Source organism: Leuresthes tenuis, unplaced genomic scaffold, assembly GCF_036924035.1.
Source record: "Leuresthes tenuis unplaced genomic scaffold, fLeuTen1.0.hap1 SCAF_2, whole genome shotgun sequence".
Taxonomy (NCBI): domain Eukaryota; kingdom Metazoa; phylum Chordata; class Actinopteri; order Atheriniformes; family Atherinopsidae; genus Leuresthes; species Leuresthes tenuis.
The window spans coordinates 1,180,001-1,206,515 of NW_027325356.1; the positions used below are offsets into that span (position 1 = coordinate 1,180,001).

The following is a 26,515-nucleotide window of genomic DNA, read 5'->3' on the forward strand; positions in this document are numbered from 1 at the left end:
TCCTCTGACCCACATATAAAACAGGTTTCTGCCTTCTTTCACCTTCGTAATATCATTAAAATCAGGACCATCCTGTCTCAGGGTGATGCAGAGAAGCTGCTCCATGCATCTGTTCCTTCAGGACTGAACTACTGTAATTCCTTATTATTGTTCTGTCCCACAGATTCTCTGAAAAGCCTCCAGCTGATCCAAAACCCTGCAGCCAGAGTTCTGATGAGATCTAACAGCAGAGATCCTGTTTCTCCAGTTTTAGCTTCTCTTCTTTGGCTCCCTGTTAGATTCAGAATAGAATTTAAGGTTCTTCTCCTCACATATAAAGCTCTTAATGACCGAGCTCCATCACATCTTAAAGATCTCACAGTTGGATATTTCCCCAACAGAGCACTTTGCTCTCAGGCTGCAGGTTTCCTTGTGGTTCCCAGAGTTTCTAAAAGCAGAATGGGAGGCAGAGCCTTCAGTTATCAGGCCCCTAAAAGCAGAATGGGAGGCAGAGCCTTCAGTTATCAGGCCCCTAAAAGCAGAATGGGAGGCAGAGCCTTCAGTTATCAGGCCCCTAAAAGCAGAATGGGAGGCAGAGCCTTCAGTTATCAGGCCCCTAAAAGCAGAATGGGAGGTAGAGCCTTCAGTTATCAGGCCCCTAAAAGCAGAATGGGAGGCAGAGCCTTCAGTTATCAGGCCCCTAAAAGCAGAATGGGAGGCAGAGCCTTCAGTTATCAGGCCCCTAAAAGCAGAATGGGAGGCAGAGCCTTCAGTTATCAGGCCCCTAAAAGCAGAATGAGAGGCAGAGCCTTCAGTTATCAGGCCCCTAAAAGCAGAATGGGAGGCAGAGCCTTCAGTTATCAGGCCCCTAAAAGCAGAATGGGAGGCAGAGCCTTCAGTTATCAGGCCCCTAAAAGCAGAATGGGAGGCAGAGCCTTCAGTTATCAGGCCCCTAAAAGCAGAATGGGAGGCAGAGCCTTCAGTTATCAGGCCCCTAAAAGCAGAATGGGAGGCAGAGCCTTCAGTTATCAGGCCCCTAAAAGCAGAATGGGAGGCAGAGCCTTCAGTTATCAGGCCCCTAAAAGCAGAATGGGAGGCAGAGCCTTCAGTTATCAGGCCCCTCTCTGTGGAACCAGCTGCCAGTTTGGCTTCAGGAAGCAGACACCCTCTCTACCTTTAAGATCAGGCTGAAACTTTCCTTTCTGATAAAGCTTATAGTTAGGGATGGCTCAGGGGAGCCTGAAACATCCCATAGTTCTGCTGCTATAGGCCCAGCCTGCTGGGGGAGCTCCCATTCATTCAGAATGGAATGAATTGGAACGTATCTTTGAAGTGCCCTGAGATGACATTTGACCTTTTATAAATGAAAGTTTAAATGACCAGAATCATCAAACCAAATCAGCTGGAAGAAAACAGAACAACTCTCTCCCGTTCCTTACCCAGCATGCCCTGGATCTTCCAGGTGTAGTCGTACCAGGTCTTGATCCGATTCTGGACATCTCGAGGGATGTTGTAAGAGTTCATATACTTGACGGTACTGTCCATGCAGGCCCGGTAGTAGTTCTCTCCTGCTGTCGCTGCTCCAACAACGTCCCTCATCTGAGACAAAGAAGTCATCAAAACCCGGGAGCAGAGCCGGACTTTATTCTGAACCGAACGGAACCAGAACCTGAGGACTGACCTGACCAATCATGATGGAGAAAGCAAAGACACCAACGAAGTAGTTGATGAGCTGGAAGCAGATCTCAAAGACGGTGGTCGGGTCCGGCAGCCCCCCGATGGTGATCAGAGTTTTTACGGCAAAGTAGTAGCAGCGAATGTAGCTGTGGAAACAACATAAATCGTCTTTAAAGGGGAAAAAGGAGCTTTTAGCTTTGGAAACCATAAAACTAACAAACAAAAAGCATCCTGGTTTATTTATTTTCTTTAAATCCGTTGAATGAACCTTTTTTCTTTCACTAAAACTGAAAATGAGTCACTGCTGTGTTCTGTGCAGAAACCATTTAGGTCTGCATCGGGTTCTGAAAGCGATGACCAGCTCTTACGCGTTGCCTTTTCCATTGTAGACCCACTTGGTGGATCCCAGTCCTTCGTAGTCGGAGCCCCAGTAGAAGAGACAGGCGTTGATGTGCAGAGAGTACAGCAGGTAGGTGGAGGTCCGGATCACCCTGAAACAACAAACCTCCGGATAAATCAAAGCACACATAGGGAGTAATTACATGTGGCATTTCCCAAGGATTCATTCATTTGTTCTGGTGTTTAGGGCTCAGCTCAGTTTAGGTTTAGGCTCAGCAGATGATGGGATGTTCAGCTGCTCATCACGGCAGGCTTTAATATACGATCCTGACAGCGTTAAAGTACTCCAGGGTTATAACTCATAGCAAACATCTGGATCTAGGTTTAGAAGTTTCCTCCAAACAGAAAGGTGTCTCTATGTATCAGGGTCAAATTTGGTGATCAATTTATTTGAGGACTTATCAGTAAAAAGATGCACAGCTCGTTTTGGGTCAGCTCTGTGGAAATCCATCTGTCCGTATCAGCTGTGAGCTCAGAGGAGCCTTCGGTTATCAGGCCCCTCCTCAGTTTTATGATATATGCAAATCATTTCCTCAGACTTTGGAGAAAGGACTGAAACACTCATTCAGTGTGACACAGTGCTGTGTTTCACACTGTAAAAATCCTGCATGGATCCATGTTTCTGATTGGTAAACTGGTCCTGGCTTAGAGCCTCGTCATGCTGCAGCTCCACTGAGCTTTTTGAAGGTGTAGAAATCTCTGAAACTAAATCAGCTGTAAATGTCACTTTGGAAAGTTATTCTAAACCTTGTTCTTGCTTCATGTTCCTAAACTTTCAGTCAGCAGGTTTTTCAGCCTGTAAGTTTTATTTTTATTACTTTTACTGTCGAGGCCTGAAGTATTTTATCAGGGAAGGATGAGGCGTTGCTGTAAAAAGTGTACAAAGCTGCTGGAATCAGGAACATCCTGTCTCAGAGTGATGCAGAGAAACTGCTCCGTGCTGCTCTGATGTACGGGTTGGATTTCCTCAGGCTGAAATCTCTTTAAATGCTCTATCGAACAGCTCATTTCATTCAGGGAACTGATAAAGTACATCTCATAACTGATGTTTTGAGCCCTTAGCAGTACCCTTCCTCACCTGTAGATGTACGCCTTCTTCATCACAGCCTCCATCCTGTCGTTGAACTCAAAGAAAACCATGTACTGAGAGAGAGAAGCAACAGTCAGTGATCTGTCCTGGAAGCCTGGAGCTGCTGCATGTGAATGAACCTTTGATGAATGAAGCTGGGGACATTCTCACCTTCAGCAGACGAGGGAATCTAAGCAGCGAGTTAACGCCGGTGAAAAAGTAAAATATCTCCATGGGAAACAGACTGATGACGTCCATCTGAGGAACCACACAGAAAACACACAGACTGATGATCAATGTGGAAGGAGAACATATCTAAAGCCTTAAAAATGTACGTTCGCGCTCACCTTGAACCTCTCGGTGGTCATGTAATTTTCCCTCATGTCTTTTTTATTGCACTGAAAAAGAAGAACATTCCACGTTAAAGATGTTGCTTCTGAGCCGATAAAATCTGAAGAATCTGAGATGTTTCTTTCCGTCTGCTGACCACGATGTCTCCGCCGCGGACGAACTGCAGCCTGGGCTGCATGATGAGGATGTCTGCGATGTAGATGAAGTCGCAGGTGTAGTCGGCCAGCAGCCACAGGTGGATGTTCTCCGGTGTTTGGTAGGGGAACGCCCAGCGGACCGGGATCAACCACACGTTCCAGTTCCACGCCGCCACCACGAAGAACAGCCAGATCACGTAGATCAGATCTGCGGAGGCAGAAAACGCAGCATGTGTGACAAAAAGCAGGAAATTACCTGTGAGGGGTATCTGGAAGCTGCAGGAACTCTGCAGCCATTTCCTCTTTTATCACCTGCAACAGCGTAGAATCAGGAAACTCACGGAAAAGCCTCCAAAGACCCAAAAATATGCAACTTCCTGGTCTTCTGTTTTAATTATTTCATTTTTTCTACCAAGTAACTCCGACCAAATCAACTTTTTAATAACTTTTTTCTGGAGAATATCAATTTAGTGCCGGAATGTCATGAAGATGAGTGTCTTGTGTGAGACATTTGTAAGTCGCTTTGGATAAAAGCGTCTGCTAAATACATAAACATAAACATAAACATGAACATAAACATAAACATAAACATGAACATGAACATGAACATGAACATGAACATGAACATAAACATAAACATAAAAATAAACATAAACATAAACATAAACATAAAAATAAACATAAACATGAACATGAACATAAACATAAACATAAACATAAACATAAACATGAACATGAACATGAACATGAACATGAACATGAACATGAACATGAACATGAACATGAACATGAACATAAACATGTTAAATATTTCTTTCAGACTCTAAATAAATGGGTCATGTGATGCAGCAGCTCTCACCTGTGAATGGGTCGATGCTGTCCGGGAAGCGGTAGCTCAGGATGGCTCGCAGCCAGTCTGGCATTGGGGGTAATTTGGGGAGTTTAGGAATTTTGACTGGATACCCAAAAAGTTCCAACTGGAGCTCTTCTTCTTCCTCCTCCTCTTCCTCCACCACTGCCGCTGTGTCATCCTTCTTCTCCTCCTCTGGAGGAGGTGGAGGAGGAGGAGCGGCTGGTGGAGCTTTTTTAGGGGCTGCAGAGGACAGAACAGACATTTTAGGGCATTTCACACTAATGTGTTCAACCAAACATTCAATCAACCAGACAACAGAGCCCTGATCTGCAGAATGAGAGGAATTAAGGACTCAGGACGGTGTTTGGGGGGTTATTCAGCCAGTTTTCATGAGTTTTGATAACCCGAAGAAGGCTTTAGGTATCCTGTGAGCGGTTCTCTGAATGTGGGGTATTGGCCCTTTGCTACAGGTCGTGCAGTTTGGGTAGGGGTGGGGGGGCTGCAGCTGACTGTGGTGCTTGCTGTGATTTTGGTTTGGGCATCTGATCAGGATGGCCTCAGGCCTCTGTGAAGACCTAGGACTTAAAAATATATAAACTGAATTGTTTGGGAACGCATCTGTGTCACCCTGGAAGACTTGAAGGAGGTGGCGAGGAGGTCTGAGGGTCTCTTCCACAACCCGGTCCCAGAAAATGGATGGTTTTAAGTCATCTCATGAATAAGGGGACCTTGTGTTGTTCCTCATTCTCTTAGGAGAATTTAAGATTATTCAGGTTCATTTCCAGCCAGTGTTTCCATTTACATGCATGTTGGGTCTTTGTGGGTCAAACTGAACTCAGATTTTGGGAACAAGTAAAACCAAAAGCGTCTTTCATTCCTCTTTGTTACGCATCTTGTTGTGTTTGGAATGATTCTGCCTCATATGTGCTTCATATATGCATCAGCTGGCATAGAGGAACCACTCTAACCAACTATCGTCAGTCAGCTGATGGCAGTCTGACCTGCGTAAGCACACAGTGATGTGGGGCTGAGCCGCCTCTGCTTGGCATGTTTAAATCATGTGTAAATCATGTGTAAATCATATATAAATCATGTGTAAATCATGTGTAAATCATGTGTAAATACTGTATAAATCATGTGTAAATCATGTTTAAATCATGTGTAAATCATGTATAAATCATGTATAAATCATGTTTAAATCATGTGTAAATCATGTGTAAATCATGTGTAAATCATGTGTAAATCATGTTTAAATCATGTATAAATCATGTGTAAATCATGTGTAAATCATGTGTAAATCATGTATAAATCATGTGTAAATCATGTGTAAATCATGTGTAAATCATGTGTAAATCATGTGTAAATCATGTGTAAATCATGTTTAAATCATGTATAAATCATGTGTAAATCATGTGTAAATTATGTGTAAATCATGTGTAAATCATGTGTAAATCATGTGTAAATCATGTGTAAATCATGTGTAAATCATGTATAAATCATGTGTAAATCATGTTTAAATCATGTGTAAATCATGTGTAAATCATGTGTAAATCATGTGTAAATCATGTTTAAATCATGTGTAAATCATGTGTAAATCATGTGTAAATCATGTGTAAATCATGTATAAATCATGTGTAAATCATGTGTAAATCATGTGTAAATCATGTGTAAATCATGTTTAAATCATGTGTAAATCATGTGTAAATCATGTGTAAATCATGTGTAAATCATGTATAAATCATGTGTAAATCATGTTTAAATCATGTGTAAATCATGTGTAAATCATGTGTAAATCATGTATAAATCATGTGTAAATCATGTGTAAATCATGTGTAAATCATGTGTAAATCATGTTTAAATCATGTGTAAATCATGTGTAAATCATGTGTAAATCATGTGTAAATCATGTGTAAATCATGTGTAAATCATGTATAAATCATGTGTAAATCACGTATAAATCATGTGTAAATTATGTGTAAATCATGTGTAAATCATGTGTAAATCATGTGTAAATCATGTGTAAATCATGTATAAATCATGTGTAAATCATGTGTAAATCATGTGTAAATCATGTGTAAATCATGTGTAAATCATGTGTAAATCATGTGTAAATCATGTATAAATCATGTGTAAATCATGTGTAAATCATGTGTAAATCATGTGTAAATCATGTGTAAATCATGTGTAAATCATGTGTAAATCATGTGTAAATCATGTGTAAATCATGTATAAATCATGTGTAAATCATGTGTAAATCATGTGTAAATCATGTGTAAATCATGTATAAATCATGTGTAAATCATGTATAAATCATGTGTAAATCATGTATAAATCATGTTTAAATCATGTGTAAATCATGTGTAAGTCATGTGTAAATCATGTGTAAATCATGTGTAAATCATGTGTAAATCATGTGTAAATCATGTGTAAATCATGAGGAGAAACAGCGGCAGGTCAACAAAAACGTATTTTTCTCCCGATAAGGTTCAGCTAATATGTGAAAGAGGCTACAGATCATACGATGGTGACTTGAAATCTAACCTTTTTCCAACTACATGAGTAATTTCCACCTCGGGACACAAGTTCTCTGACCTCTGTCCTTTAAGCCAGACTGGGAACAAACATTTAAAATGATTCAAATAAAAATCTAAGTCTTTAAACAGCTGAAGGCAGCTTGAGCTTTTTGCCCCGATGCAACTTCCTGAATCTGTATAACGGAGGTGTAAAGTGTAATATAAGCATGGGCTTATAAAGGATAACAAGAACTAGCTTTAAGCTTTAAATAAAAAGGATTCAAAGGGACCAGATTACACATCAGTTAATAACTGGGTCTGGATACCCACAGGCTGTTGGACTCTCCTCCTCAGATTCATCCGGGTCTGCCAGCCGGTCCTTCTGCCGTTCTGTCCGACCTCTAAAGAGCTTGACGAGCTCGTTCAGCCGGTCCTGGATCACAAAGCTGCCGACGCTGGCGGCGGACAGAGGTCGCATCCTGCAGGAGGACGACAGGAAGATGAACACGGGGCAAAGCCGGATGGAGGAAGCTCAGACTGTGTGGGTGCTCACTCATCATCTGCAGTCAGCAGGTCTCCGGTCTTCTCACCGACCTTCAGCAACTCCTCGTCTTCCTCGTCTTGATCACCTACATTGCTGCAGACACGAGGACAAGAACAGGTGAACTAAAACATTTCCTGATCACAAAGAAGGCGACGACTGAGAGAATTTGAGTTGGAATAAACGTGAAAGGAAGTTAGACGTTAGATTGTCTGTCAGCTGGGGCAGAGTAACACCTGGACTGGACTCAAAGATGGAGAATTCACTGTTGTTGTTTTTTTCATCTACACCAAATCAGACCACTTCAAAAGAGCCCCTGATCCAGCAGCTTCAGCAGCAGTGAGTGTAAAACTAAGTGAACCCCTGATCCAGCAGCTTCAGCAGCAGTGAGCTGCAGTGATGGTTTCCTGTGGGACGTTATCAGTCTCTCTCCTGGTTCTGGAGGAATCTCGGCCCTCTTCTCTCCAGCGCTGCTTCAGCTCATTGAGGTTTGCAGCTTTGGTTTCTGCACAGCTCTCTTAAGGTCCCACCACAGCATTTCAGTCAGGCTGAGGTCTGGACTCTGACTGGACCGTTGCAACACCTTGATTCTTTTCTTTTTCCCACATTCTGCTGTAGATCTGCTGCTGTGTTTGGGATCTTTGTCCTGTTGATGAGCCAGTTTCAGCCCAGCTTTAGCTGTGGGACAGATGGCCTCACATCTGACTCTAGAATACTTTGGTATCCAGAGGAGTTCATGGTGGACTCAATGACTGCAAGGTGCCCAGGTCCTGTGGCTGCAGAACCAGCCCAGATCATCAGCCCTCCACCACCGTGCTTGACAGCTGGTATGAGGTGTTTGTGCTGATATGCTGTGTTTGGTTTCCTCCAAACGTGCTGCTGTGCATTAGGACCAAACATCTCCACTTTGCTCTGGTCTGTCCAAAGGACATTGTTCCAGAAGTCTTGAGCTTTGTTCAGATGCAGCTTTGCAAACCTAAGCTGTGCTGCCATGTTCTTTTTAGAGAGAAGAGGCTTTCTCCTGCAGCCCTTCCAAACAAGCCATCCTTGTTCAGCCTTTTTCTAACTGTGCTGTCATGACCTTTAACCTTTAACATGCTAACTGAGGCCTGTAGAGTCTGAGATGTATGACCTTTAACCTTTAGCATGCTAACTGAGGCCTGTAGAGTCTGAGATGTATGACCTTTAACCTTTAGCATGCTAACTGAGGCCTGTAGAGTCTGAGATGTATGACCTTTAACCTTTAACATGCTAACTGAGGCCTGTAGAGTCTGAGATGTAGCTCTGGGCTTTTTCACCTTGGGGTGACCTTTAACCTTTAGCATGCTAACTGAGGCCTGTAGAGTCTGAGATGTATGACCTTTAACCTTTAGCATGCTAACTGAGGCCTGTAGAGTCTGAGATGTATGACCTTTAACCTTTAACATGCTAACTGAGGCCTGTAGAGTCTGAGATGTAGCTCTGGGCTTCTTCACCTTGGGGTGACCTTTAACCTTTAGCATGTTAACTGAGGCCTGTAGAGTCTGAGATGTAGCTCTGGGCTTTTTCACCTTGGGGTGACCTTTAACCTTTAACATGCTAACTGAGGCCTGTAGAGTCTGAGATGTAGCTCTGGGCTTCTTCACCTTGGGGTGACCTTTAACCTTTAACATGCTAACTGAGGCCTGTAGAGTCTGAGATGTAGCTCTGGGCTTTTTCCCCTTGGGGTGACCTTTGACCTTTAACATGCTAACTGAGGCCCGTAGAGTCTGAGATGTAGCTCTGGGCTTCTTCACCTTGGGGTGACCTTTAACCTTTAGCATGCTAACTGAGGCCTGTAGAGTCTGAGATGTAGCTCTGGGCTTCTTCACCTTGGGGTGACCTTTAACCTTTAACATGCTAACTGAGGCCTGTAGAGTCTGAGATGTAGCTCTGGGCTTCTTCACCTTGGGGTGACCTTTAACCTTTAACATGCTAACTGAGGCCTGTAGAGTCTGAGATGTAGCTCTGGGCTTCTTCACCTTGGGGTGACCTTTAACCTTTAACATGCTAACTGAGGCCCGGAGAGTCTGAGATGTAGCTCTGGGCTTCTTCACCTTGGGGTGACCTTTGACCTTTAACATGCTAACTGAGGCCTGTAGAGTCTGAGATGTAGCTCTGGGCTTTTTCACCTTGGGGTGACCTTTAACCTTTAACATGCTAACTGAGGCCTGTAGAGTCTGAGATGTAGCTCTGGGCTTTTTCACCTTGGGGTGACCTTTAACCTTTAACATGCTAACTGAGGCCTGTAGAGTCTGAGATGTAGCTCTGGGCTTTTTCACCTTGGGGTGACCTTTAACCTTTAACATGCTAACTGAGGCCTGTAGAGTCTGAGATGTAGCTCTGGGCTTCTTCACCTTGGGGTGACCTTTAACCTTTAGCATGCTAACTGAGGCCTGTAGAGTCTGAGATGTAGCTCTGGGCTTCTTCACCTTGGGGTGACCTTGCTGGGACGTCCACTCCTGGGAAGATTGACAGCTGTCCTGAATGTTTTCCACTTGTGAATAATCTTTCTCTCTGTAGAATGATGGACCTCCAGATAGTCTGGAAATGGCCTTATAACCCTTCCCAGACTGATGGGCAGCAGCAGCTGCTTCTCTGAGATCATTGCTGGTGTCTTTCCTCCTTGGCATCGTGTTAAACTGACAGAACTCCTGCTTTTATAGAGCTGCTCACACTGACTGAGGATCAGTGAATCAGAGCATTGATCAGTTAATCAGAGCATTGATCAGTTAATCAGAGCATTGATCAGTTAATCAGAGCATTGATCAGTTAATCAGAGCATTGATCAGTTAATCAGAGCATTGATCAGCAGCTCCTGGCTGCTTCTTACCCTCTTTATTCTTAGTTTTTGTTCAATAAATGATGACAGTGTAATATGTCTCGTGTTGTTGTTCATTAGTTGGAATTTTTGAGATTTAAGTACTGATGAGGACATGATGATATTTATTTTATGTTCTGATTAACTTTCACTGTATTTCACAGATGATTTAGCTTCATTATCACCAGAGAAACTCGATTATTTATAAAATATGGTTAAATGAAGACATGCAGAGGTATAAATATGAAATTTTGTTGGCTTGTTTTTAAACTGTGAAAATCAGGACATTTGTTCAGTGAATGGGCTTTACAGCGCCCCCTTCAGGCCTGATAAAGTATGTTACCTGAACTCTGGGACCATCAGAATTTTGGGTTCTGTGGTTGTGATAATTTTCGGGATATTCAGTTGGCGTCTGCGGTCCACGTCCTGATCCACGTCCTCCACCTTCAGCAGCGGCGCTTCAGCCAAACCTTTAATTCAATTCAATTCAGTTTTATTTATAAAGCGTCAAATCACAACAAAAACAGTCCAATTCATAGTAATCCCAATCCAATCAAATCCACTGCAGCTCCACCAGAACCAGAACAACTGTTGCACCGCAGCTGTTATATTCAGACTTTATCGCAGCACTTAAACGTGTCTTCACAAGAAATGTGGAAAAGTCAAAGATATTCAGAATTTACTTTTAAAATTCACTGAAAACCGACCAAAAGAAAATAGAAGATTTGTATTTAAATAAAAATAGAACTTGAACTGAAGATCTGTATTTAATGAGCTGAATTTCCATGTAATACAGTTTTTATTCTAAATGTCTTCCAGATCAAGTCCTGCTCAGAATTCTGAAACTTAGAAATAAATGCAAAGAACTAGAAGAATAAAAGTTCTGAACAAAGAAAGGAAAACAGAAGAAATGCACATATCTGACATCCTGTAAAGGTTCTTCCACCAGTCTGCAGGCAGTTTCTGCTGCTCGGATGTTTGCTAAATGGATTCAGGTTTAAAACAGCCCACCTTTCTCTGCTCTCTGCTGACATGTTGGAGAGCTTCGCCTCACACTGAGCTTACGACACATTTCCTGGTAATCTTCCACTTTTGTCTGATACGTTCATCTCTTCCAACACCAGAGGCAGCACAGCAGCTCTGTTTCCAGCATATTTTTAGAACTGTGTTTCTCAAAGTCTCTACATAAAGTCTTCATAAAAGTTCCGTTTTTTTTATTTTTATTATTCTTCAGTAACTTTGGAGATTCTATCAAAAATATCCTAATAATATAGAGTTTGCTAGTCTGGATAAATGTCTGAAGTTATTGAAACTAAAGAAGGAAAAAGAGCTGCTGCAGACTGAGGTTTTACATCAGAAGCTGCTGGTCACACATTACCTTTAACTACGATGAACATCTGTACCTGCAAAGGAAGCTGAAATATTCTCAGTGACGAGCAGCAGGTTGAAATGACTTTAAGACTTTTATGATCTGAGCACAAAATCAGTAAAAACAACAATTTGAAGTTTCAAAACTGGAAAAGTCAGTTTGTAACGAGCTCTACGAGCACAGATGAACATCTGATCCGAGGATGTTTTCACTGTCAGGAAGCTGTAACCGACGCTGAACACACCACCTGCTTATTATCAGTCAGAGCGACGAAGGCAGCTCATCATCACAACACGTATGTCAGAAATCTCATCAACCTTTCGGTCGTTTTTTCACAGGATAACAAAGAAATGCAAATAAGAACTTGTATGTGGCAACAATCAAAAAGATTATTCATAACTTTAGATATAAAGTTCCTCCATATGATGTGCAACAAATCCTGTGGTCTACGGTGGCCTGGAGGTGAAAAAAGCAACAACAGTGGACAAAACACACAACTGCATCACAGTGAACATCGAAGGATGTGACTGAGGAAAGTCAGAGAAAAACTTTATTAAAATCCCAACAAACGTTCAAAACTTTTATTCTCTTCTGAGAAGGTTTTTGTCTGTTTTTAAGAAGAATTGATGCTCAGAAACAACTCTGTGAACCTGGTTAAAATGATGTGACTCAGCAGCTGTTTCTGCTCTGAGACAAACAATGAACTCAGTGACAGAATATCACAGATATGACAAAATATCTCAGATATGACAGAATATCTCAGATATGATAAAATATCTGAGATATGATAAAATATCTCAGATATTCCCAGAGTTTAAAGCAATTCCTGAAGAAGAGCTCTGATCATTTTCCTCCTGTGGATGTCCACCACAGTTGTTGTTTTTTCCTCCTCCAGGTTTGTTTCCTTTTGGAACAGCGACTTCTTCTACTGATTTAGAGCCGCTAACAGCGCAGCCTGCAGCGCCCCCTCTGGTGACTCTACAGAGCTGAGTTTATTCACTTCAAACCATCGATGGAAACGTTTCAGATTCATATTGTTTTGTTGATGCTTTTTCAAAAGATTGTTTCAGATTTGCTTCTCAGATGAACAGAAACCTGTTTTCCACAGATTTCAGAAAACAAAACATAAAAGATGGAAACATTTCGAACAATGTGTTTTCTGTTTTGTTGTTTCTTTCCTGTAAGGCTTGAGCCTACAGGTTTGAGGTGGATGTTTCTCTTTTAACCCTCTTCTTCACCATGATAACCGGTAAACGTGTTGAGACTGACGTAATCTGACTGAAACCAAACTGAAAGCTTGTTATGACTGACGTTACATTTGATTAAATCAGTTTAATGTTTCCTGCAGAGTTTTACAGTTTCTCTTATCACACCTTCAGGTGAAGAAATGTTTTTCTCCAGCTACACTCGTCACTGTCAGTGTAACAAACCCTCAGCAGGAAGCAGCCGGTCAGACATCAAAGTTAGCAGTTAGCAGTAAGTTAGCAGTTATCTGTAAGTTAGCAGTTAGCTGTAAGTTAGCCGTTAGCTGTAAGTTAGCAGTTAGCTGTAAGTTAGCAGTTAGCTGTAAGTTAGCAGCAGATGCTAGCAAACAATGCTTTCTCATCAACAGTAATGGACCAAGCCGGAGATGTGCACAGCGTAACTCGTAATAATGCATGTGAACCGTTAATTACTGCGTTTAAACATTTTGGATATATTAACCTCATTAAACAGTTGTACCTGGAGACCTCCATCTTTATCAGAAACATGCCGATAATGTAACGTTAGCACAGCGAGAGTGAGGAGAGGACCGGTGTTGTGTTGGAAACACACCTTAAACACAGCTGCAGGTTGTCTGAGTTACAGAACGGAACCGTTCAGCTAGAAAGCTTCAGCTAACAAAGTAATGTGGGAACAATAATGTTCATCTTTCAGAAAGGAGCAGCAGTAACTCCTTAGGAGTTGGTGTACGTCATCTTCATTAGCTAAGCTGTTAGCGTTAGCTTCAGCTAACAAAGTAATGTGGGAACAATAATGTTCATCTTTCAGGAAGGAGCAGCAGTAACTCCTTAGAAGTTGGTGTACGTCATCTTCATTAGCTAAGCTGTTAGCGTTAGCTTCAGCTAACAAAGTAATGTGGGAACAATAATGTTCATCTTTCAGAAAGGAGCAGCAGTAACTCCTTAGAAGTTGGTGTACGTCATCTTCATTAGCTAAGCTGTTAAAACTGTTTTTGGGCAGTTTTTCTGGTGACTTCAAACACCATAATATGTGCTCCAAAGAGCAAAAATGGATTTTTCCATCATATGTCACCTTAAATGTTAAGTCTGTAAAGAGTTGATGGGTTTCAGATACTTTGGTTGGATCTGTAATCGTGTAAATGAGAGATTTTCCAAAACACCAAGAAACCGACAAGCAATCTGGGATGAAACAATTAGTTGATTATTAATCAGCCGTCAATTTCAAGCCTGAATGCTCTAAAATTCAAAGGTACTGTTTTCTTTAACAGTGCACTGAATATATCTTGGTTTTTCAGAGTTGCTCAAACCCAAAAAATTTACATTTAAATAAAAACAACACCACGATTTTTACTATTTTCTGACGTTTTATGCACTGAACAGTCAATAGAGGGAATGCATGATGTGATCAGACATCACTGGACTCAGGTTACAGCCGCTGAGTTATTAAAATGAATTAGCACGATGACAACGGACTGTTTGACCAGCACAAAAACACAGAAAACACATTATAGTGAACGCTGTGTGTCTGTCTGAGGCCTGTCAAACGATTCATTTACGTTTTCTTCCACAGTTAACTCACGATTAACCTCTATATTAAAAATATAGAGCGAGAATCAAATAAACACAAAGGAAAATGTCTTTTATCTTTTATTTCTTCTTTCAAATAAAAAAGTGCATCCACATCTATTTCAAAAACACACAAAACGCCACAACAATGTGGTCTTAAAACTGAAGAGGTAGAAGACTAGATTAACGCGTTACTTTTTCAATTAACCGCATCGCGATTAACGCGTTAACTATGACGGCCTAGTCTGCATGTTCGATTCTTTGGTAAAAATCATGATGAGCGCTATTCTTACACCACAGAACAGATCTGTGAGCATCTATCGTGGTTCTTTCACCTTCATTTCACAGACAAATCCCTCTTTGAAGCACGACCACATGTCCAGGCTCTGCTTTGTGCACATAAAACCGTCAGGAAGCAGAAAGTCTGTCCTGATGTGAATGTCCAGGGTCCACTGACGCTTCAGCAGGTCACTGCTCAGACCAACAGCCTTTGATTTAAAGCATTATTCCCATGTTATAATCCCAAACTGGCGCTGAATGCTTAACCCCGCGGCGGGCGTGTCAGCATAGATACAGGCACAGATTTGCATTCCTTCTATTGGCAGTTGTCATGATTTCTGGGTCTTCTGTGATGGATGAACTCCAGCTCGTCTTAACTCATTACTTAGAGCATTTTGATAAAATTACCGATGCAATAAATCAGAACCACTACCAGGAGCCACAGAATGGAAGAGCGAGAACCTTCCATGTTTAATATCTGATAAATTTGTGATGAATGGAGTAGACCAGAGAAAGTGTAAATGAGTGTTTGCAGGGTCCGTCCACCTGAACTGTAAAGGAGATGTTCCTCCAGCCCACATGAAGCGAGGAGGCCTACGCACAGCAAAGGAAGAAGCCCGTAACGGCACAAACATCCACCTCCTGCATGCCGCAGGCGGTGAAGCGGATCAGCGCTGCACAGGGTCGTGTTCAGGAGGCTGAGTTTGCTTTGTTTGGCACTTCAAAGGTTTCAGGCTACTCAAAATCAGGTGTCTATAAGGTTTGTCTAAGGGTCTGCAGCAGGTCAAAGCGGCGAAGGCTGCTCAGGAGGCTGGGAGCTGGAGAAGAGGTGCGTGAAGCGGCTGGTGATGCTCATGCAGTGTTGGCGCGCCTGCTGCTGGAGCTGCGACAGCTCCTGGGCCAGCTGAGCCAGCTCTGGAGGCGGGGCCGGCACGGCCAGCGTGGGAAGGGTGAGGTTGTGGTCATGCATCAGCTTCCTGCAGCTCTCCAAACACTCAGCTGCCAGCGGGAACTGAAGCAGAAAGCTCTTTATCGGGGCGCAAATGTCAGGAACTGGACGGAGAAACATCAGTGACAGCATGAGACCTTTACAGGGGCCACCAGCTAGCTCATAAACTTTAACAACTAAGTAAAGAAACTCACTTCAATAACACACGTGGAGCTGAAAACACTAATTCTGAACTACAAGACGTTTGAAACAAAGATTTTTATCGCTCCTTTGAGTGAAAATGGCTGTTCAGCTCTCACCTCCAGATCCGGCTTCTTCTTCTGCAGATGCTGCTACTGAGTCGGTCTGAGAAGAAGAAGAAGAAGAAGAAATAAACTCACCACCTAATAATGATGAAGAGCAACATGATCTAATCAAATGGGTTCACATTTAAAACAAGCCCAGCTGACCAAATACTGTACAGAACAACCAAGAAAACTAAAGTTTATGAGCAGAAACGGATTAAAGAACGCAGAAACAAAGAGAAACACCCAATAAAACCAACGAGAAAGACTTCTTTAAAAAGTAATGGATTCAACAATACAAATGCTTAAAAGCGGTAAAAATACTAAAAGCGTTAAATGCAGTTAAAGGAGAATAAAAAAGCTTTCAGAGAGAGTTAACATGTAACTGACAGCCGAAGACTCGATCTCTAACTGTCTGCTCAGGATCATCTTCAACCCCAGTATCCATGGTAACCATGTGTTTGGGCTTCACCTGCAGGGCCTCTTCAGGCTCTGGTTCTGGCTGCTGGGTGACTGGACTCTCCAGGTCTCTCCCCTCAGATGCTGGCTCAGCTTGTGTTGATGATGGCGTGACTTCCTCTGCCAGCTGAGATGCACTGAGCTGAGCCTTGTCCTGTGGAACCGGGGCCTCGGCTTCATCCTCAGCTGGACAGATGTCTAACAGGCACCTGGTGAAGAAGGGCAGGCGTCAGAAAGAGTGAAACTTCCTGAAAGGCTTCCACAGATGGGCTTCCTGGGTTCAGGAGGAGGAGAAATGACTTCACAGACCTCCGGTAACTTCATGGAGAGCAACAATTTGTTGTCTCAAAGTTTTGGGGCAAAGACTGAGCGAGGGCTCAATCCCCCCCTCTGATGAGGTAAGCAGCGACTCTAACTCTCCCTTCAACTTGCAGAGAAAGAAGGTTTACGATCAGAAAGTGACTCCAATAGAACCGTGGAAATAAATCAGTTTGAACCAGAGTCAAAGGTTCAAGCATCCAGGCTGCAGCAGGATGTTGGTGAAGGGTCAGTTTCTGTCTGTCTGAGGACACGCTGTCATGCTGCTGAGGAGAGTTCAGGTGTGTTTACCTGCGTTACCTCATCAACATCTGGACAGCTGCTGTGATTTAATGCAGAAACACAGACAGAATGAAGCTGTTCCTGCAGTCAGAAACACTCCAGCTCTGTAGATACAGATAGTTACTGATCCCAGAGGGAAACAGGTTAGCAGTTAGCTGTAAGTTAGCAGGTAGCTGTGAGTTAGCAGCTAGCTGTAAGTCAGCAGTTAGCTGTAAGTTAGCAGTTAGCTGTAAGTTAGCAGTTAGCTGTAAGTTAGCCGTTAGCTGTAAGTTAGCAGTTAGCTGTAAGTTAGCAGCTAGCTGTAAGTTAGCAGCTATCTGTAAGTTAGCAGTTAGCTGTAAGTTAGCCATTAGATGTAAGTTAGCAGTTAGCTGTAAGTTAGCAGCTAGCTGTAAGTTAGCAGTTATCTGTAAGTTAGCAGTTAGCTGTAAGTTAGCCATTAGATGTAAGTTAGCAGTTAGCTGTAAGTTAGCCGTTAGCTGTAAGTTAGCAGTTAGCTGTAAGTTAGCAGCTAGCTGTAAGTTAGCAGCTAGCTGTAAGTTAGCAGTTATCTGTAAGTCAGGAGTTAGCTGTAAGTTAGCAGTTAGCTGTAAGTTAGCAGCTAGCTGTAAGTTAGCAGCTATCTGTAAGTTAGCAGCTATCTGTAAGTTAGCAGTTAGCTGTAAGTTAGCCATTAGATGTAAGTTAGCAGTTATCTGTAAGTTAGCAGTTAGCTGTAAGTTAGCCATTAGATGTAAGTTAGCAGTTAGCTGTGAGTTAGCAGTCAGCTGTGAGTTAGCAGTCAGCTGTGAGTTAGCAGTAAGTTAGCAGTTAGCTGTGAGTTAGCAGTTAGCTGTAAGTTAGCAGCAGATGCTAGCAAACAATGCTTTCTCATCAGCAGTAATGGACCAAGCCGGAGATGTGCACAGCGTAACTCGCAGTAATGCATGTGAACCGTTAATTACTGCGTTTAAACATTTTGGATATATTAACCTCATTAAACAGTTGTACCTGGAGACCTCCATCTTTATCAGAAACATGCCGATAATGTAACGTTAGCACAGCGAGAGTGAGGAGAGGACCGGTGTTGTGTTGGAAACACACCTTAAACACAGCTGCAGGTTGTCTGAGTTACAGAACAGAACCGTTCAGCTAGAAAGCTTCAGCTAACAAAGTAATGTGGGAACAATAATGTTCATCTTTCACTTCAGGGTGACTTCAGACACCCTGATATCTGCTCCCAGGAACAGGAAGAAGGATTTTTACTGAATATGTCACCTTAAGAGCATAACTTTGGGACCTTCAAACTGGAGTCATTTTCTCAGACTTCTACACAAACAGACATCTTTTTTGCAACCACAGGAGTCGCCCCCAGCTGGCAGTTAGATATATGTTAAGGTACCTTAAGTTAGTTACATTTTTTTTATAGTCTACAGTATGTTTTCGCCTCTCAGATGTAAAGATAGTGACTCATAAAAAAACATATAACAGGTTAAACATAATCCGGTATTACATACAGAAAAATGCTTCCCAGGCTGGATGCTTTGAGCAGCCTAAATATCACTTTATAAACCTTTCCATCTTGTTTTTGTAAATACATTTTCCACCTGACTGAGAGAACAGTAGCAACACTTTTTGAGTTTCTCCCCTTGCATGGTTCAAAATTAAATCATTCAACCATAATTTCTTAAATAATCAATGAAAAAAAGGAAGAACCATATTTTCATTACAAACTGAGCTCAGAGGGATGTTTAATATTTGAGCTGCTGTAACTTCTGTATGTTTACCTTCAATCATACTGAATTCCCAACCTGCTGGTTCAAAATTACCAACAAATAGGATTTTCTCAGATATGTTCAGGCGAAAGTAAAAATTCCACCCTGACTTTTTAGCTTTGCCCTAATTCACAGACGAAAGGTTAAAGGAAGAATAAGACAAAATGTCATGTTTGATTATCGGAGACTGAGAAAAGCAGCATAAAGAAACTATTTTGAACTGTAGCGCGCCCTGGTCCCAAGCTAACGTTAGCAACAACACAACTGCAACGAGGCCTTTCAGTGGCCCTGGTTTCTGTCGGATACCCAGAAGAGACCACATATGAGCCAGGTTAGCCTGATTATGGCTCCCGTGTTTGAGGTGTTTTCACTTGTGTTAGCAAAAGCCTGCTTATCCACTGGCACAGACAGCAGCTGACCAACCGAGCCTCCTCATGCCAGTCGATAGCCATGGCGTGCTAATAGCTAGCAGAGCCAGTATGTGTCCCAATGGGTTGCTGTGTTAGATGAATAAATGGTTGGCTTCTCATTTCACACTGTCTGACTATCAGATATCAGTCCAACACAGCTGTTTTTTCATGTTTGATTCCCAACAAGACAACTTATACTGAATTACAGCCACAAACAGGAGACTAATGAGTGTCTGCGAATCGGTAACGAGATCAGAGGCTACTTATGGAAACAGAATAACCTCCATTAGCTTCTCATTTATGACCCCGCCCTGACATGATTCAGATACACAAACAGGAGATACATGTCCCCCAGTGTGTTCTGGACCTGTTAATGATCTCCTGCACACGGTTCATACTGACAGACGTCATATGGTGCCATCCCACTGTGAGACTGTGAGCCACCGGCCGGGTTCAGCTTCTGGAAGGTTTTGGTCTGTTTTTAAGGAGTTTTATGCTCATCAGGATAAAGGATAAATAGAAACAACTCTGTGAATATCGTCTGACACGCAGAAATTAAAATGACTCGGCAGCTCTTCCAGGTCTGAACAATAAACTTCCCAGATATGATATAATATTCCAGATATTCCCAGATATGATATAATATTCCAGATATTCCCAGATATGATATAATATTCCAGATATTCCCAGACATGATATAATATTCCAGATATGATATAATATTCCAGATATTCCCAGATATGATATAATATTCCAGATATTCCCAGATATGATATAATATTCCAGATATTCCCAGACATGATATTATATTCCAGATATTCCCAGATATGATATAATATTCCAGATATTCCCAGATATGATATAATATTTCAGATATTCCCAGATATGATATAATATTCCAGATATTAAAGCAATTCCTGAAGAAGAGCTCTCTCCATTTTCCTACTGTGGATTCCACCACAGTTGTTGTTTTTTCCTCCTTCAGGTTTGTTTCCTGTTGAAGCAGCTACTTCTTCTACTGAATTACAATCACTAACAGTTTAGCCTATAGCGCCCCCTGTGGTGACACCACACAGCTGGGTTTATTCACCTTAAACCATCGATGGAAACATTGGTTAACAGAAGCTTGATTAATGTTGCCATATTACAGGGTAACCTTTAAAACATCATGATGGCAGCCGTTATATCTTTGCTGAAGTCATTCTGATCCAAAGTATCCTTTGAAAAGGCAGGAACTACCCAGGAATTGAGTGAATAAAAGCCGATGTTTGTCTCTCTGAGTTAAAACCAGCTGATGTTTGTCTCTATGAGTTAAAACCAGCTGATGTTTGTCTCTCTGAGTTAAAACCAGCTGATGTTTGTCTCTATGAGTTAAAACCAGCTGATGTTTGTCTCTCTGAGTTAAAACCAGCTGATGTTTATCTCTCTGAGTTAAAACCAGCTGATGTTTGTCTCTCTGAGTTAAAACCAGCTGATGTTTGTCTCTCTGAGTTAAAACCAGCTGATGTTTGTCTCTCTGGGTTAAAACCAGCCGATGTTTGTCTCTCTGAGTTAAAACCAGCTGATGTTTGTCTCTCTGAGTTAAAACCAGCTGATGTTTGTCTCTCTGAGTTAAAACCAGCTGATGTTTGTCTCTCTGGGTTAAAACCAGCTGATGTTTGTCTCTCTGAGTTAAAACCAGCTGATGTTTGTCTCTCTGAGTTAAAACCAGCTGATGTTTGTCTCTATGAGTTAAAACCAGCCGATGTTTGTCTCTCTGAGTTAAAACCAGCTGATGTTTGTCTCTCTGAGTTAAAACCAGCTGATGTTTGTCTCTCTGAGTTAAAACCAGCTGATGTTTGTCTCTCTGAGTTAAAACCAGATGATGTTTGTCTCTCTGGGTTAAAACCAGCCGATGTTTGTCTCTCTGAGTTAAAACCAGCTGATGTTTGTCTCTCTGAGTTAAAACCAGCTGATGTTTGTCTCTCTGAGTTAAAACCAGCTGATGTTTGTCTCTCTGAGTTAAAACCAGCTGATGTTTGTCTCTCTGAGTTAAAACCAGCTGATGTTTGTCTCTATGAGTTAAAACCAGCTGATGTTTGTCTCTCTGGGTTAAAACCAGCTGATGTTTGTCTCTATGAGTTAAAACCAGCTGATGTTTGTCTCTCTGAGTTAAAACCAGCTGATGTTTGTCTCTCTGAGTTAAAACCAGCTGATGTTTGTCTCTATGAGTTAAAACCAGCTGATGTTTGTCTCTCTGGGTTAAAACCAGCTGATGTTTGTCTCTATGAGTTAAAACCAGCTGATGTTTGTCTCTCTGAGTTAAAACCAGCTGATGTTTGTCTCTCTGAGTTAAAACCAGCTGATGTTTGTCTCTCTGAGTTAAAACCAGCTGATGTTTGTCTCTATGAGTTAAAACCAGCCGATGTTTGTCTCTCTGAGTTAAAACCAGCTGAAGTTTGTCTCTCTGAGTTAAAACCAGCTGATGTTTGTCTCTATGAGTTAAAACCAGCTGATGTTTGTCTCTCTGGGTTAAAACCAGCTGATGTTTGTCTCTATGAGTTAAAACCAGCTGATGTTTGTCTCTCTGAGTTAAAACCAGCTGATGTTTGTCTCTCTGAGTTAAAACCAGCTGATGTTTGTCTCTCTGAGTTAAAACCAGCTGATGTTTGTCTCTATGAGTTAAAACCAGCCGATGTTTGTCTCTCTGAGTTAAAACCAGCTGAAGTTTGTCTCTCTGAGTTAAAACCAGCTGATGTTTGTCTCTCTGAGTTAAAACCAGCTGATGTTTGTCTCTATGAGTTAAAACCAGCTGATGTTTGTCTCTCTGAGTTAAAACCAGCTGATGTTTGTCTCTCTGAGTTAAAACCAGCTGATGTTTGTCTCTCTGAGTTAAAACCAGCTGATGTTTGTCTCTCTGGGTTAAAACCAGCTGATGTTTGTCTCTCTGAGTTAAAACCAGCTGATGTTTGTCTCTCTGGGTTAAAACCAGCTGATGTTTGTCTCTCTGAGTTAAAACCAGCTGATGTTTGTCTCTCTGAGTTAAAACCAGCTGATGTTTGTCTCTCTGAGTTAAAACCAGCTGATGTTTGTCTCTCTGAGTTAAAACCAGCTGATGTTTGTCTCTCTGAGTTAAAACCAGCTGATGTTTGTCTCTCTGAGTTAAAACCAGCTGATGTTTGTCTCTCTGAGTTAAAACCAGCTGATGTTTGTCTCTCTGAGTTAAAACCAGCTGATGTTGGTCTCTCTGAGTTAAAACCAGCTGATGTTTGTCTCTCTGAGTTAAAACCAGCTGATGTTTGTCTCTCTGAGTTAAAACCAGCTCTGTAGGTGTATTCATCAACAGAGTAAAGCATCCCAACTTTGGGATTTTCATTAAGAACAGATTTCAGCCAGGAACCGAAGGGATTTCAGCTTCTTCTAAAGGCCAAAAGGACATCTTAGTTTCTCCAGGAAGTCTACAGGAGTTTCACGGCAGGTTCAAGCCTTTATGTTATCATGGCTGAACTTACTCTTCCTCCTTCACTTTATCTTCCTCAGGACTTTTATTCTCTGTGCTGTCTTCACTGTCCTCCTGCAGGTTTTTCAGCCTGGATGTTGCACAGATGAAGACAAATGAGAGTTTATCCATGGATGACTGAAACTACCACAATCCTAAATGAATAAAAATATATATAATGGCTGAATAAATAAGTTTATTGATGATTAATGCTACTAAATCAAGTAAAAAATTTATTTATGAAATAATGATTTTCACCTGCCTTTATATTTACTTACTTTATCACTCAGTTAAACTTTCTAGTTTTAAATATTCTTAATTTCTGTCTTTGTGTACATGTTATTCCTGTATTTATTCCTGTAGTTTTTCCTTTACGTTGTATTTAATTATTTTCTCCCTCAAAATAATTTCTTTCGTTATAATATTCTGATTTTTGTCATTTATTTATTTATAGTTTTACCTTTTCTTCATTTTTCTCCTATTTTTCCCTATTCCCTATTTATTGCCTCAAGCCCATTTAATAATGTTTTGCTTTGTAATTGCTTCATGATACAAATTAGACGTGACGCATTTCGGCCGCTGCTCTGAACGAAGTTAAGCTAACCTGTTAGCCTCCCCACCGCTGAGGAATGTAACCGGATCATAATTATATAAACATATTTATTTAGCCATTTATAGATGTGAGTATTTGTTTCTGATTATGACAGTTTCAGTCCTCCATACAGCTCTTCAAGTCACAAAACAATCAGTTGTGAAGGCGGCGGCATCAGAGTCGAGCAGAGGAGCTGAAAGCTGCCATAAAACTAAAGAAGCTCAGTTTGCTGTGAGGCTGCTCAGTGACGAGGAAGTTTAGAAGCACACAGTGCTTTAAATCTAAGGGAAGCGATGCCATAATCATGCAAACAGCTTTATGGCAGATCAGGGAAAACCTCCATAAAAACTGGGGAAAAACAGGCCCTTATCGGGTAAATGGATCTGTGTACCGACACAAGAAAACTTCAATCGAATCAAAGCCCGGAGACATCAGCTGTCATCATAAACAGTTAAAGGACCTGAACTTAAAACCCACACAAAGGCTATGAGGAGGGAGCGGCTCCACCGTGAACATGCTAGTGATGTTCAGCTCTTAGCGGTTAGCACAGCCGCAGGGCGGCGCTCTGGGCTTCAGACTTACTCTGGGTCGTCCTCGTTTTCCTCCTCCAGGATGTTGGGAAGTCTGTTGAGAGTCGACAGGAAGTCAGAACAAGATCTTCAAAGTTTCTCTGAGAACTTGGAGCTGTTGGTTTACTGAGTTCACTGCATCAGATCATTTCTTTCAGGAACCACTTCCACCTTTGCGGTTGTGTACCGACATCCTCTGAGATACAGTCTTTGAGCTAAGTTTGTTGGTGTGTTAATTTGACTCACTGCTCATTGGACTCTGGCAGCGTTTCTATGACGATCTTAGCCGAATGCTCCACCTCCAGCTGTCGGACGGCCTCCTCCGCTGCCTTCATGGCCATTTCCTCGGCTACACGGGCGGCCTCCAGTCGCTCCTTCTGCATTCTGTCAGGAGGAGAAGATACTCTGAAACACTGAGTGTAAGGAACAGAGGGGAGGACGGGGAGGCGAACAGCTAACCTTTCCTCCGTGTGGGCGAGGACGACCTCTCCAGCCTCCTTCTTGATGCTGCCCACCTCGCTGGTCTGAAACAATCACATCACATCTGAAACCACCGGGAGACTTCAGGGAACTTTATTTATCCCAAACAGGCAGCTCAGTCTGACAGCCTTCCCAGTTCTCCCAGTTCCCCCGGTTCTCCCAGTTGTCCCAGTTCTCCCAGTTCTCCCAGTTGTCCCAGTTCTCCCAGTTCCCCCAGTTTCCCCGGTTCCCCCAGTTGTCCCAGTTCCCCCAGTTCTCCCAGCCTTCCCAGTTCCCCCAGTTGTCCCAGTTCCCCCAGTTTCCCCGGTTCTCCCAGTTCTCCCAGCCTTCCCAGTTCTCCCAGTTCCCCCAGTTCTCCCGGTTTCCCCAGTTCCCCCAGTTCTCCCGGTTTCCCCAGTTTCCCCAGTTGTCCCAGTTCTCCCAGTTCTCCCAGTTCCCCCAGTTCTCCCGGTTCTCCCAGTTCTCCCAGTTCCCCCGGTTCTCCCAGTTCCCCCGTTTTCCCCGGTTCTCCCAGTTCCCCAGTTCTCCCGGTTCTCCCAGTTCTCCCGGTTCTCCCAGTTCCCCCAGTTCTCCCAGTTCCCCCAGTTCTCCCAGTTCTCCCGGTTCTCCCAGTTCTCCCAGTTCCCCCAGTTCTCCCAGTCCTCCCAGTTCCCCCAGTTCTCCCGGTTCTCCCAGTCCTCCCAGTCCTCCCAGTTCCCCCAGTTGTCCCAGTTCTCCCAGCCTTCCCAGTTCCCCAGTTCTCCCAGTTCTCCCAGTTCCCCAGTTCTCCCAGTTCTCCCGGTTCTCCCAGTTCTCCCAGTCCTCCCAGTTCTCCCAGTCCTCCCAGTCCTCCCAGTTCTCCCAGTTCTCCCGGTTCTCCCAGTTCTCCCAGTCCTCCCAGTTCTCCCAGTCCTCCCAGTCCTCCCAGTTCTCCCAGTTCTCCCAGTTCTCCCAGCAGTAGCAACATGTCAGAGACAGCAGGTCAGCGTCTGACACCCAGCAGCTGCTTCATATAATCAGCTGACATCAGGGTTAAAAACACAAACCTGCAGTCAGCAGAAGGAAGGAAATAATCAGAATAACGGTTTGTTTCCTCGTCACGGCGCCGCTCTGAGGGCATCAGAACAGAATCTCTGACAGAACCGGGCCAGATTAACTGATAGTTCCACAGCGGCTTTAGCTGGAGTCCAATGATCTGTTTAAAGCGTTTCTGTCCTTCACAGACGGCCATTAAAGCAGCACAGAGTGAAACTGATTTACAGGGTTCAGCTTCTCTCTGTGATCAGACTTCAGCTGAGACTCTGTTCCAGATGTTCTCACAGTTTGGACTTCCTCACCCTGCATGAGGCTGAGTTTTGGTGTTTTTCCTGAAGTGATCAGTTCTTTAGTTTCTGTCACATTAAGATCAGGTGAAACAGAGCTGAGATCTGAGGCTCAGAGCAGAAAACTTTCCAGAAGCTGCCTCCTTCAGCTGTTTTTGCAGCAGACTCACCTCCTTTTTCGACGGCTCCTCGTTCACCTCCGGCTCGGCCTCCTTGACCTCCTCCATGTCCTCGAGCACCAGGTCTGTCTTCTGTACGATGCAGACTGAAGCCACATGGCAGGAGAAGCATGGCTGGTGATTATCTGTACATGTGGTGGCTCCAACTAAAAACCCTGAGTAAAACACTCAAATGATCTCATCATTCGTGTGTTTACAACCAGAAATCTGTCGGGAACCTTGTAATTTACATCTGCAATTTTAATATCTGTAACTGTAAAGAACATCATCAGAATGGTTCTATGGTGAGCTGCTCCAGAAGGAAGCTTAATTAAATCTTAATTAAACTTTACTTATTTGGACCACCAGCAGACAGACGTTGAGCTCCATCACATCTAAACAGGTTCATCACCCAAATCTTTGTTGGACAGAGGTGGTGTTGTTGTATTTATTTACCTTCAGGAAGCATTTCACACAGCTAACCTTAAAGTTCTTTCATCTCAGTCATCTAGCTTTAATTATTCAACGGATAGAATCCTATTTATCAAATCGATCTCAGTTCGTCCACAGAATCATGAATCAGCTGTGATGCGATTCTCTACGGGTGTCCCACAGGGATCGGTCCTCGGTCCACTATCATTTACTTTGAATATTACCGATCTTCCATCTTTGTGTTCTCACTGGAA

General features: G+C 42.6%; 1 protein-coding gene across 1 annotated transcript in view; it reads right to left on the reverse strand.

Annotated features, from left to right (window-relative positions):
- LOC140302306 (uncharacterized) overlaps nt 1-26,219 on the reverse strand; it is a 42,084-nt gene extending 15,865 nt beyond the window's left edge. The window contains exons 1-22 of the mRNA XM_072381140.1: nt 26,183-26,219; nt 25,842-25,936; nt 25,396-25,459; nt 24,479-25,338; nt 24,350-24,414; nt 24,137-24,274; nt 23,904-23,945; nt 16,441-16,696; nt 16,044-16,089; nt 15,615-15,848; nt 15,398-15,469; nt 10,702-10,828; nt 7,532-7,615; nt 7,309-7,457; nt 4,472-4,705; nt 3,612-3,820; nt 3,472-3,522; nt 3,296-3,382; nt 3,134-3,198; nt 2,025-2,147; nt 1,661-1,802; nt 1,419-1,578 (exon numbers count right to left, since the gene is read on the reverse strand). Of these exons, the coding sequence (XP_072237241.1) occupies nt 1,419-1,578; nt 1,661-1,802; nt 2,025-2,147; nt 3,134-3,198; nt 3,296-3,382; nt 3,472-3,522; nt 3,612-3,820; nt 4,472-4,705; nt 7,309-7,457; nt 7,532-7,615; nt 10,702-10,828; nt 15,398-15,469; nt 15,615-15,848; nt 16,044-16,089; nt 16,441-16,696; nt 23,904-23,945; nt 24,137-24,274; nt 24,350-24,414; nt 24,479-25,338; nt 25,396-25,459; nt 25,842-25,936; nt 26,183-26,219 (3,340 nt within the window). The remainder of the gene's footprint in view (nt 1-1,418; nt 1,579-1,660; nt 1,803-2,024; nt 2,148-3,133; nt 3,199-3,295; nt 3,383-3,471; nt 3,523-3,611; nt 3,821-4,471; nt 4,706-7,308; nt 7,458-7,531; nt 7,616-10,701; nt 10,829-15,397; nt 15,470-15,614; nt 15,849-16,043; nt 16,090-16,440; nt 16,697-23,903; nt 23,946-24,136; nt 24,275-24,349; nt 24,415-24,478; nt 25,339-25,395; nt 25,460-25,841; nt 25,937-26,182) is intronic.
- Between the last annotated feature and the right edge of the window lie 296 nt (nt 26,220-26,515).